The sequence below is a fragment of the Ahaetulla prasina genome, chromosome 17, assembly GCF_028640845.1.
Source record: "Ahaetulla prasina isolate Xishuangbanna chromosome 17, ASM2864084v1, whole genome shotgun sequence".
NCBI classification, from domain to species: Eukaryota; Metazoa; Chordata; class Lepidosauria; order Squamata; family Colubridae; genus Ahaetulla; species Ahaetulla prasina.
In genome coordinates, this window is record NC_080555.1 from 552,441 (window position 1) to 564,887 (window position 12,447).

Sequence of the window (12,447 nt, forward strand, 5' to 3'; positions counted from 1 at the left end):
AGGCGGGGCGCGCGGGAGGCGGGGCGCGCGCGCGTGCGCACTGGCGCCCGCCCTGAGCGGCGTTGCTGGTGCGACCGAAGGGGAGGGAAGATGGCGGCCGGCGGCAAGGCCTCCTCCGCCTCCTCCTCCTCTTCCTCCTCCTCGTCTTCCTCGTCCTCCTCCTCCTCGGCCGCGGCCCCGTCGTCGTCCGGCACGGCGGCGGCGGCGGCCTTCTCGGCGCCCTCGCCGCCGCCGCCCTCCTCCTCGTCCTCCTCGTCGTCGTGGTCGGGGCTGGAGGCGTCTCTGGACAGGAAGCTGCAAGCGCTGAGCAACACCATGGAGTCCATCCAGGGCCTCTCGTCCTGGTGCCTGGAGAACAAGCGCCACCACGCCGCCATCGCCCGCCGCTGGATCCACTGGATGCGCCGCTGTGAGTGCGGGGGGGGGTTCTCCCCGTGGTCCGCTCCTCTGCCACGGGGCCGCGTTGGGGGCGGCGGCAAAGAGAGGCTCCTTCGCGGCAGGGGGGCTCGGGCAGGTCCTCCCCGCGGTCCGCCCTTCCGCCGTTGTTTTGGGCGGCCTTTGGGCGGGTGGAAAGAGGCGCCCCCGCTTTGCCCTCCTCTGGCCGAATCGATGGCGGAGGAGTTGCCCCCCATGGCCTGGGATTGGAGGGGGGGGAGGAGGAGACGGTGGAGGGAAGGGCTGCCCTGTAAGCATTGAGCCAGGCTGATGCCCTCCGCGGCCTCCTCCGCTTGCCCGGAGAGAAGAAGCGGGCAGGGGTCCCGCCAGGACTTGCACGGGGGCAGCTGGACCAACGTTTGCTCCCCACCCCCCGTCTTGGCTGCCCCTTGGCCCCATTGAGCCTCCATAGACATGTGGAAGTTGACATAGATTGTGTACATACATTTCCTTCTCCTCTGTCGTGTTCCCATCCTACCCTAAACAACAACAACAACAATTTGCAGTTGACCCCGGCCGTTTCTGGGTTTGTCTGTCTGTCTGGGCACAAGCATGGCAGCCCTGGCAGAGGACGGCCAGGCAGGGAGGAATCCTCCCCTCTGGCTGGGTTTGCTTCAGGATGGTGCCAAGGTGCCCCCCCTTTTTCACAGAGATGCTGAGGGAAGTTTTGTTGACTTTTGTGATGGGTGCAGATGGCAGAGAAACTTTTGTTTTGGGGCTAAGATTGCTAAAAAGGTTGGGGGCTGTTTTGCTGATGGCAAACTCTTCCCCCCACAGGTGGCTGGACAAGGGGTGCCGGCCACTTTACAGGAAACGTTTAGCGGATTGAGGGTCCTATTTCCGGATTCATTGGGTGCGTTCCTCGTCTTTTAAGAGTCCTTGTCAGGCGTGAGGTTTATTTTTTTAAAATAAAAAAAATTGGTGTGTTTTTGTAAAGGTTGCAAATGTTGCTGTAAGCAGGCAGGTGGGGTCAAGGCCCAAAGTCCTGCCTGTCGGGTGGTATTCCTGAATGGTCTCTTCCAACCTGCTACTCTTAATCCTAGTTGGGGGTGTGACTCCCCAGATGCTAGAAACACATCTGGAGGCGGCAGGTGGGGAAGGCAGACCGAGGTGGACAACATCTGTGTTTCAGTCTTCGGAGAAAGAACGAAAAACACGTTTTATGGAGGGAGCATTAAAAATATGCAAATCTGGGTTGTGAATGAAATAGCAGTGCTGGTGTCAACAGTTCTTGGTCATTGCCTGGATTAGCTTCTGAATGGGTGCCTGACCTCACTGCTGGCCGGCCTTTCCTCCCCTCCTCCCACACTTCTAAATTCACTTGATTTTTCTCAGGAGTTGGAGAATGGATTAAGTAAAAAGAGATACTTTTTCTACCCATGTTTTCTGAACTGTCTTGTGAATCCAAAAGCTTTCACATCTATGCTTTCTCTGAATTTCTGAATGTTTGGAATGGCCCCTGGTTCTAGGATTTTCTAAGAAGTTGTGGGATCTGGTGACCGGCATGAAACTGTGTCTGTGAATTGGATATTTGCTTGAAAATATCACATAACGGTTAAAATCTTGAAGGGCTGTGAAATGTTTGCCTCAGCCACATCATCCCTGAGGGAACATCACCATCTGCAGCACAATTAGTAATCTCATTAATTTCACTTGGATTTCCATCCAAGGCTTAGAATCGAGGTTATAAAAATTATAGGGTCTCCATTTTCTGAAAACGGCAAATTATTACCACGGGCTACAGGTTTCCGTTTGACATTCGTGTTACTGACCACCATAAGGAGAGCAGGGCAAAGCTGGTTTAAAAGCTTGGTGGTGCAGTTGAAAAAATCCATATTAATGGTCTTATATACTGGGGTGGGAGTGGCATAGAGGCTGCCCATAGAAACAGGTAATTTACTGTTTCAACAATTTAATCAGATATCCGCTGTGCTCCGATTTAAGGCAGTTCTTGGGTTAAACTCTCACAGAGTTATATTTTCATGGAGTTAAAAGAACGGCCCTTCCATAAGGTGGAAGAAAGGAATATTGATGAGTCTGGCAGTTCAGGATTGGTGGGAAAGCCGTCTCTGGCTTTGTTTCATATGGCTGCAGAATGTAGCTATTCAAGCCGTGGCATTTCAGTGGGGAAGATTACCTTTCCCTACACTGGCTGTGGGGTGCCCTAAAAGAATTAACCTAAGCCAGCTCCCCAAAAGAATTTCCTTTCTCAAGCAGAGCTGGCTAGAAACACAGACCTTGCTGGGGGTGCTGAGTTAGGCCCCTTTGGGAAACACAGGGTCAGGTCTGACCTCTGACTGAGGCTGAGTTGCTGACTCTTGAAGGGACAGAAATGCTGTGGTTGCGTGTTGCGGTCGCACCTTTTTATACTGGCTGCCTGGGGAATTCTGGGAGTTGAACTTCACACGCCTGCAGGACTGTTTTTCAGAACGTCCATGCAAGATGGGGAGAGCACATGAGATTGGAGCAGTCTGGTGTAGCATAAGCATTGAGGTTTTGGAGCTGATTTGCTGCTTTGGGCTGAATGAGGGGTCAGAGCACCAGGGGGGCTGTCTGGAAGGGGTCTCCAGAGAGGAGTCTCTGCAGCTTGAACCTCCTGAGATGTGGGGGAGGAGGGGTCTTGCGCCAAAACCCTCACCATGTCCCTTTTGCACAGATTCGTCCTTGCACGATTATGGTAGGAATTCCTAAGACAATCTGTGCAAATCGCCCTTTGAAATAGCAGGAGAATGGCTATAAGCATCCCTCCAAAGGCCATACCAGCATTTGCTGTTTCTCCTCTATTGTTGATCCATGGATTGTGTCATTGTTTATTTAAAGGTTTTCTTCCTCCAAAAAATGATCCTTGAGTAGTTTGCAAAAGAGTGATTAGGTAGTTCCTGCCCTCAAAGACACAACATCCAAAGAAAATGGTTGGTTGTTTTTTTTTAAATAAGTGGTTGGTTTCACACCAACTCCAAGCCAAAACCTTTGGGGCTATTGGCCATCCCTTGGCTCGCCTTATGCGTGTACGCAACTTCCATTTGTTGCAGGGGGATACAGTCGGGAATCCTGACAGCCAGCAGAATAACTGATTGTCAATGCTGGCTGAGCAAGTCTGGCACAGATGCCTGCATTCTCCCTATATAAGGATGGAATTGGTCCCCCTGTGCCCAGAGGGCACCATTTTGGGACTCAGCCGTGCTAGAAATTTGTTTTGTTTTTAGTACCACAGAACATTTGCCGTTGGTCACTCTTTGAGGTGGGTGGGGGCCCCCCTGAGGATTGTTATTAAAACATCTGGCAATAGAAATCGACTGAGTCGGATAGCCTGTCCAGCTGCCTTTGAACCAAACGGGGATTGGAATAATTTATCCCATGGTAATCCAGGAAGGAAGGTGGGGAAGGTAGCCTGGCAGGGCTAGTGGGGCGCTTCAGCAGTCTGCTTGGTCCTCCCTTTGCCAGGGACTTTGGCCCTTGCAGCCTGGCATAGAGAATGCCTCCCGTACCCCTGGGAAGGAGGGTGGGGAGGTTCCTATAATTTGGAGACGTTTAGCTCTGGGAGGGAAAGCTTTGGCGGCAGGGGCCAGGGTCTCTCTTCTTTCCTGGCCCCAGTGAGGCAGGTGATGGGAGCAGAGCAAATGATCAGCACCCAAGTAATAAGTTGAGACAGTGCTTGGTAGGTCACTCCGCAGACCTGGGTCTCTCCCTAGCGGGTAATCCAGATTTTGGGAAAGTAGGACAATGTGCCCACAGGGGTAAAATAGAAGGGCAGCTCCTCCTTTCTCTTGAGAAGGAAAAATCACGTTGGAGAGTGGCTGTGACTTCACTGGTGTGATCTTGAAGCTGTGAGGAGCATCAAGGCTCTCCACAAAGGAGGCACCGTTTCCTTGGGATTCCAGTGGGGTTTCTTTCTCACTCCTGACTCGAACCGGCCACCTCTACCTGCGGAGCAGATTCGGCAGGCGGGGTGGGGGGGACCTTTTTTCGTTGTTTTGAAAGTGCCCTTTGGACTTGTGCAAGCTGAATTGCGCCTCTGCTTTGCTTTCGAATGCCTGATGCTGGTGCTAGATAAGACATACACACCCGGGAGCTGAGGAGAGTGTTTCTCTTGGGCCCACCTGCCCACTCAGCTACTGCACAAAGTCTCTGGTTTGGCTAGGCTGCTCCTCCTGCCGGCTGGGAACAATGGGTGTTGTTATCCCACAACTCTGGCAGCCGGAAGAGGGCTGCTGGCCTAACAGACCAACTTCTGTAATTGATCCTAGTAATTGTGTTCTTGCTAATTGGAGGCTAGGAGGATTGGACGGATTTTGGTGTAAGGTTTGTCAGACAATAGCAAAGTAATCTCGGAGCTTCCGTTCTGGGGTGTCACCCAGCAAATGGCAGCCACTCAGGCTGGGGTGTGGTTTGAAAAGGAAAGAGGGCGCTCAGGGCCCCTTTGTTGGGGTGGGGTCATGGAAGATCGAAAGGTTCACCATCACTCCTGGCAGGTAAAACCTCCAGCCCACTGACTGCCCCAAGAAAAGCAGAGGGCATTGGGGTACCAGGGGTGGCATTTCCTGATGCCCCCTGAGCTCAACAGAGCACCCCAAGCAAAGAAAAGGCATCCTCTGCCGCCCCCCCCCCCGAATCTGCAGGTGGGATGTTTGTGTGTCTTTTGAAGGTGAAGCAGAAGCGCTGCAAATTGGTGGTGTTTTTTTTTTCAAATAGATTTTTATTTTTATTTCTCATAAGCATATTTCAATGTACAATCTTTTAGCCATCATGTTCCGTTCATCTTGTCTTTTAACTTTCATTTTTAGTTGTTCTGGGCTGCTCTTTTGCCATTTACCCTCCTTTATTTTACCACAGCCTTTCCTCTTCTCTTTTCTTCTCCTCCCCTTCTCTTCCTTCCTCCATCTCTTCCTACCTTTTTCATTCTTCCTCTCCTTCTCTTTCCTCCTTCCCCTTCCCTTCCTCTCTTCTTCCTCCCTTTCTAACTCTTTCTCCTACTGCAAATTGGCTTTTAAGAGGGTGGCCAATTTTAAACGTTAGACACCCACCCTCCCTGCAAATTTGCAGCTGGGAAGAGCGGTTGCAGGAGTAATAAACAGGTAAATGGCAGGGTTGAAGAGGGGGATTAAAAATGATCCGTCCAAAGTCACCTCGCCAGGTTGCATGACTGACCTCTATTTCTCTTCTGCTCTCAGCTGCCTTCGCTCACCGACTGAACCTCTTCTACTTGGCTAACGACGTCATACAGAACTGCAAGAGAAAAAACGCCATCGTCTTTCGCGACACGTTTGCCGAAGTGCTACCTGAAGCCGCTGCTTTGGTGAAGTAAGTTGAGGCTTTTTTGCGGCCGTGTCTCTGCTCCTCCCGATGCCGATCTCGCTGCGTTGGCAGGTTTGTGCCGTGAACGTCCTTGAAAAGGCCGAGAGATGCCAAACGGGGGGCTGCTTGATGAGGTGCCAGAGGGACGGGATTTGCTGCTCGAGAGGCGTGCTCGGACTCAGCCAGAGCGTCCTGCCTCTTAAGAAGCGGTTGTCGTTCTTAGAAAGCTACAAAGCTTGGCTTAACTGAAGTTGTATTTGTCAACAGTGCAAGAGTTCCTTGTTTCTTGGGTGTTTTATTGCCAGTGGCTACAATTCTCTCTGGCCACTCTTTGCCTGTATGATCTTCTCCAAACTCACATGCTGAGGTGAGGTGAGGTGAGGTGAGAAAGGGAGCCTTCCAGCTAAGTCAGAGATAAAAGTTTTAAAACTTGAATGGTTGCAGGAACTCGGTATGTCTAGTTTAATGAAAAAGAAGGACTAGGGGAGACATGATAGCAGTCTTCCAATATCTCAGGGGTTGCCACAAAGAAGAGGGAGTCAAGCTATTCTCCAAAGCACCTGAGGGTAGAACAAGAAGCAATGGGTGGAAACTGATCAAGGAGAGAAGCAACTTAGAACTAAGGAGAAATTTCCTGACAGTTAGAACAATCAATAAGTGGAACGACTTGCCTGCAGAAGTTGTGAATGCTCCAACACTGGACATTTTTAAGAAATTGTTGGATAACCATCTGACTGAGATGGTGTAGGGTTTCCTGCCTGGGCAGGGGGTTGGACTAGAAGACCTCCAAGGTCCCTTCCAACTCTGATAGTATTATTATTATTGTATCAGAAACAGCTCAGAGGCTCTTAACTTGGAAATACAAGGATGTTCCGGCAATTCCCTTCTCCTGGCCCGTGGAACTATTGTATTTTTTGGAGTATAAGACGCACCTTTTTCTCCAAAAAAAGAGGGTGAAAATCTGGGTGCGTCTTATACTTCGAATGTAGCCCCACCCAGTTCTCAAACGGAGGTTTCAGAGGCTGAAAGAAGCTTCAGAAAAGCAGCCCCTAAACAGAGCTTCAGAGGTTTTTTGTCTGAGGCTCTGTTTCGGAGGCTTTCAGAGGCAGAAAAAAGTTTTTTCTGAAATGGAGTTTCAGAAGTTTCAGAGGCAGAAAAAAAAAAGCCAAAAAAAAGCAAGGCACAGAGCTCACAACCAAGGAACCTGTTACTAAAATTCACCTCTGGGAACAGCTGATTGGGGGTATTTCAGGAGGCCGATCCACCTGCCAGTCGGCTTTCTTCTTATTTTCCTCCCCAAAAACTAAGGTGCGTCTTATACTCCAGTGCGTCTTATATTCTGAAAAATACGATAAATTGCAGGTGGGCAGGGGTTGGCCTCTTCCTTCTGCTCCCCTGCCTGGAGACTGTGCTCCACTGAATCTCCTGGGGGTGGTGAGAAGATCCTCTGTTTGATGTCTGGGGCTCTGGGTAGTTCTTCCTTTAGGGAAGGTTCCCGAGAAAAGAGCATGGCGTTTCTAAACTTTTACATTCTCTTTTCCTTGATTACTTCTGGGGCTTTCTCCTCGTGGGCGGGGCTGCAGCGATGGATGCCCATCCCCAGCCTAATCAGAGCTCCTTGGAAGCTGCCTTTCTTTGGATCCTGCTGCCTCCACCTTCTGCCCCTTCGGAGAGCTATGCCTGTGAAAGATGCTTGGGGCAATATTTGGCTTTTCTCATGGAAGGTTCCTATACTTTGGTTGCGTAGATTTAACTCACATGTTATTTGCTTTTACCGACTCCAAAACCCTTCAGGGTTTTATTTCTTTTGGAGCGGCAGCTGTGCTGACCAAAATCTGGGGCTGCCTGGTTTGATGTCAAGCGACGTTTCTCTACCTCGGCAACTCGAAGGGTCAATGAGGCAGCTGGTGGCCGCCCTGAGAAGGATATTTTTTTAAGGAAGTCACTTTCTCCCATTCCTCCCTATCCATGGAACTGTTAATGAGAGGCTTGCTTGAGGAACAAGCTTTGTTTGATGCTGTGTCTGGAATTGCCCATCCGGTGCCTTACATTCATTGAACTGGAGAGCCTGGGAGGGTTTCTGTTCGCTCTCTGTGCTTGGAAAAACCTCCGTTGGCCTGTGTTTTCCAGAGGCATCCAAAACCTCTGCAGTCAGGTGACAGTACTGTGAAATTCAGATATTTGTGGGAAGGTAGTGTTTCGGTAGACCTGTTTTGTTTGTTCTCCTTGCTCTGAGATATAGAGAAAGCCACCCTCAGATTAGAGCCCCTGAGCCGGGTGTTTTCTTCCCTTCTTTATGTTACTGGTAAGAACCCTTCTACTCTCATTTGAACTCTTGCCAGAATCTGTGGGTGAGTGGATTTCAGTCCTAAGGTGGAATTGCTCGTAACGGAAAATATCCGTCTCTTTGGTCCTTGCATGAGCAAAAGGGAACAGAGGCAGACAACCACAACCGGCCTTCTCTCTGTTGTTTGTAGAGATCCATCCGTCTCCAAGTCTATAGAGAGGATATTTAAAATATGGGAAGACAGAAATGTGTATCCAGAAGAAACCATTGTCGTTCTAAAAGAAGCTTTAAGTAAGTTCCCCTACGTTTTTTCTTGTTCCTGGGCCTGTTATGGTTTTGTCCATGTGTACATGAGCAGCCAACCAGACAGACAGACTGACTGAGTCAGGGATGTTGGGCATTGAGGCAACCAGACTGGACAGGAGGACCTGAGCTCCAAATTCTTTTCTCTCCACAGTGTTGGCTGAAACTCTGCTTTCTCCCTAAAATTTATCCTCTTGAGTAGCTCGTTGTCCTGAAATAGTTGAAAACTGTGCATTGAATTTATTCTGCTTTTCCTCCTGGCCCTTTCTCAATTTGTATTTTGGAGGGAAAACCACTGGGAATTTTCAATATTTCCTTCCCTTTTGAGTGTTGTACTCAAATCTATATTCATTTGGGGAGCAGCCCATGAAGCTGAAGCAGAAGGGCCTTTTGGGCCGTTCCCATTCTCCGCGTTTACTCTGAGACACCCCAGAGTACAGCACACAAAACAATGTTTTCCAGGTTCCACTTTCAAATCCCAGAAGCAGCAGAAAGAGACTCAGAGCAAACAGCCAACTAAGTCTTGGAAGAAATCTCAAAGTAAGGAACTCCCACGTCTGAATGGGGTAGCCGGAGGCCTCTTTTAGAGGGGCCTAGAAGGGCCCCCCCAGAAGCTTCCAGGGGGAGGGCTCCCCTTCCCCCCCATGTGACAGGAGATCAGCCTTTGTCAGCTGAGAGCCACTAACCGAACAGCCATGTTTCACGACAGCCATATTTGGCAGAATAAGAGAAGAGGAAGGCAAATGGCAGACAGGGAAGGCCTTGCCCTAAGACAGCAGTCAGGATGGGCTGCTGAGGAAGCCGCTTAGTGCCGGTCAGAAGCTCAAGTTCCCCCGACGGAGCAATGACTCTCCCCAACCTCCACTCTGAAGCTTATGGCCTGAGTCGGCTCGGATGGCCCTCTGCCCACCTTCCCAAAAGGACCGCTGGGTGGCCTGTAACTCCTGGCCCCAACCTGTATCAGCCCTGCAGACAGAATGACCATTAGCTTCCCTGAGGGAGGTCAGGCTCACATCCCAGGATGAAGGAGAGGAGTGGGCCGAGGCAAAAGGGCTGGGGACGGTTTGGCTCCCTTTTCTAAACGAGATGGTCCTTCCTTCCTTCCTTCCTTCCTTCTTTCCAGCCTCTACCAATCCGAAGGCAGCATTAAAATCCAAGATCGTGGCAGAATTTCGGGTAAGTCCAGTAACGAAGAGTTTTGCTCAGCTCAGCTTGCGGGGCCCTCAATGTGGGAGGTTGGGAGGCCCTTGGATTGTGGGCCGAGGAGGGAAGCTCCCAAGGCAGAGCGGAGCCCTTCCTTCTGCAGGAAAACTTCCCCCGTCGCTCGCAATCAAGCCAGGGGGTCAGTTCACCCCTTAAGAGGAGGGGCTGACACACACACCCCCGGCGCTTCCTTCTTACGTGGGCTTGGTGGGACGGGCTGGGCTCAACTGGGTCTCGGTTTCCCTCCTGCAGCCGCAGTCGCTGGTGGATGAGCTCCTCTCCCACAAGCTCTCGGAAGACCAGATCGAGCTGAAGGAGAAGCAGCTGTCCACCATGAGGGTGGACGTCTGCAGCACCGAGACCCTGAAATGCTTAAAAGGTAAAGGTGGGAGGAATGGCCAGACCCTCCAGCGCCATCTGGCAACCCTTGGGGGGCAGCTTCTCCAGGGGCCTGGGGTTGTTTTTTTTCTTCCCTGGGGCTTAATCCCGCAATTGGAATGTAGATACTGCTCGGTTCTCTGGGTTGGCCCAAAACGCCCCTTTCTCGGGCCTTTCAGACAAAACCGGAGGGAAGAAATTCTCCAAGGAGTTCGAGGAGGCCAGTGCCAAGCTGGAGGAGTTTGTCAACAGCCTGGACAAGCAGGTGAAGGACGGCCCTTCGCTGACGGAAGTGCTGGAGAACGCCGGCATCTTCTACGAAGCCCAGTACAAGGAGGTCAAGGTGGTGGCCAACGTGAGTCTGCAGGAACACCCACAGCCATGACGTGTTATGGGCCTGGCCCTCGTGGGGAGAGGCCCATCGAGCTCCCTGCTCTTCTGTCAGGCTGGCAACGAAAGCCGAGCCGAACGGGCAGCCTTCCTCCGCAGCCGGAGCCAGTCTTTGGCCCACTGCAGGTGGGCTTTGGAGGGGCACCAGAGACGGGGCCTCCCTCCCTTCGTGTTGCCAGCTCAGATGGTTTTCTTCCCCGTGCGGTACTGAATTTGCTTCAGCCGTGACGCCGCCTCCCTTCATTTCTGCTTCTGACTCTCCTCTGCTTTCCTCCCTCAGGCTTACAAGACCTTCGCCAACCGAGTGAACAACCTCAAGAAGAAACTGGACCAGCTCAAGGCCACCCTTCCTGACCCAGAGGAGTCGCCCGTCCCCTCGCCTAGCATGGACGCCCCCTCCCCCACGGGCTCTGAGTCCCCCTTCCCGGGGATGGGGGAAGAAGACGCCGCCCTGTCGCCCAAGGCCCCAGCGGCCAAATCTCCCTTGCCAGAGCTCGCCACAGACAATCGGGATGTGGAGGACATGGAGCTCTCCGACGTGGAAGACGAGGCCCCCAAAATTATCGGTAGGGTCCCGGAGGTGGGGAGGGGAACGAGGTAGAAAATGATGCGGCTTCCCCTGGGCGCCCGAGGGCTGGTTGAAGGGGCCGCGCACCCGGAGTGGCCCCCACTGAGGGTATGAGGTGGAGGTTGACAGACAGGTGTAAACGGAGGGCAACCCACAGCCTCCCAGCTGCAAAACATCTGTCTGCTTGGGTGTCCCAAAGGCCGCACATGTACCGAGGGAGGGGGCCATTTTGTCCCTGGCAAGGAAATGCTTCATAGATTGGCTTGCAGCTTTCTCCCACCTCGGACTCTCTCCTTTTCGGTCCGGAGTCTAAACCAGCTCAAAGCCCCACTGCTTGTGTATGTGTGTGTGTGTGTGTGTTTGTGTTTGATTTGCAGGCTGCCCAGCAAGGCTTAAATGACATGCCTCTTTTGTCTTCTGAATTAGTGGAAGAGCGAAAAGAAAAGCCAGTGGTTTCTACCCCGGCCCCCGCCAAGATGCCCGAGACCACCCCCAAGGCTTCGCCGCTGACTGTGGCCCCCCCAGCAGCCGCTGCACCCTCTGGAACACCCCCGGTGGCTGTACCCGTGATGGTGCCCACTCCCATCACTCCCCCGGCCCCCAAGCCGGCGAACCAAGCCCCTCTTCCTCCGTCGCCCGCTCTTGCTTTGCCAAACCTGGCCAATGTGGATCTGGCCAAGATCAGCTCCATCCTCAGCAGCCTGACTTCCGTCATGAAGAACACAGGTGAGGGAGGGAGGGAGGGAGGGAGGCCGGGGGTCCCCAGGTAGTTGGCCGGATGGAGATGGGGCTGCTTGGGAGAGAAAGGGGCTGCCCACGAGGGGACTGCCTTCTTCCCACCAGACAGGCAGGTTGGATTTCCAGGGAATTTGCAGGTAGATTTCTTTTGCCAGGAAAGAAGGATCACCTGTGAACAGGTGAAAGGGCAGAGCGGCCGGGGAGGGGAGGGAAGGGCCGTGAAGGCACTCTTGGTCTGGGGTCAGGTTTGCTGCCTTCCTGCCAACCTTCCCCCTTGATCTTCCTTGTGTTTGCGGGGGGTCCCTGGATGCTGGGTAGAACCCCTTCAGCCGAGACCAGCTTCTGGCTCCAAAGTGGCTCACCTCTGCCCCGGTCTCTCCCTCCCTCCAGGGGTCAGTCCTGCCTCCAGGCCTTCTCCCAGCACCCCAACGAGCCCCTCCTCTCTCATGGGCGGCTTGAAGGCTCCAGTGACGGGACCTCTGGTGGCGTCGCCCAACCCCTTGGCCAGCATCCTCTCCAAAGTGGAGATCACCCCAGAGAGCATCCTGTCCGCGCTCTCCAAGAGCCAGGCCCAGGCCACTCCAGGCTTGCAAGGTAAACCATGTGGTCGCCCTACAAGAACTGACTCCCTGAACTGCCCCGGGTTCTAACTCCAGGGCAGGCTGTCGAGTTTCTTCCCCCACTTTTGCTCTCTGTGTGCCTGATAAAAAAGACTGCGCTGGGCAATCCCCCCTCTTCCCCCCCCCCTGCGGTCACATGACTGCATTTAATTCTGGTTTTCAGCAAAGCTGGCCCATCATGAACCGTTGGCTCATTTTACGGCTGTGATGGGTCGTAAATTGAAGACTTA

At 52.7% G+C, this 12,447-nt stretch overlaps 1 protein-coding gene across 5 annotated transcripts in view; it reads left to right on the plus strand.

Moving 5' to 3' along the window:
- The window catches only part of RPRD2 (regulation of nuclear pre-mRNA domain containing 2), a 23,853-nt gene continuing 11,406 nt past the window's right edge, over positions 1-12,447 (plus strand). For 2 of the 5 annotated variants that reach the window (XM_058160099.1, XM_058160098.1), the window contains exons 1-10: positions 1-409; positions 5,607-5,736; positions 8,208-8,308; positions 8,783-8,860; positions 9,444-9,496; positions 9,776-9,902; positions 10,081-10,256; positions 10,572-10,857; positions 11,286-11,585; positions 11,988-12,191. In XM_058160099.1, coding sequence (XP_058016082.1) covers positions 91-409; positions 5,607-5,736; positions 8,208-8,308; positions 8,783-8,860; positions 9,444-9,496; positions 9,776-9,902; positions 10,081-10,256; positions 10,572-10,857; positions 11,286-11,585; positions 11,988-12,191 — 1,774 coding nt within the window. In that variant the 5' untranslated portion in view covers positions 1-90. The remainder of the gene's footprint in view (positions 410-5,606; positions 5,737-8,207; positions 8,309-8,782; positions 8,861-9,443; positions 9,497-9,775; positions 9,903-10,080; positions 10,257-10,571; positions 10,858-11,285; positions 11,586-11,987; positions 12,192-12,447) is intronic. The other 3 variants (XM_058160102.1, XM_058160101.1, XM_058160103.1) reach the window with 2 other exon arrangements.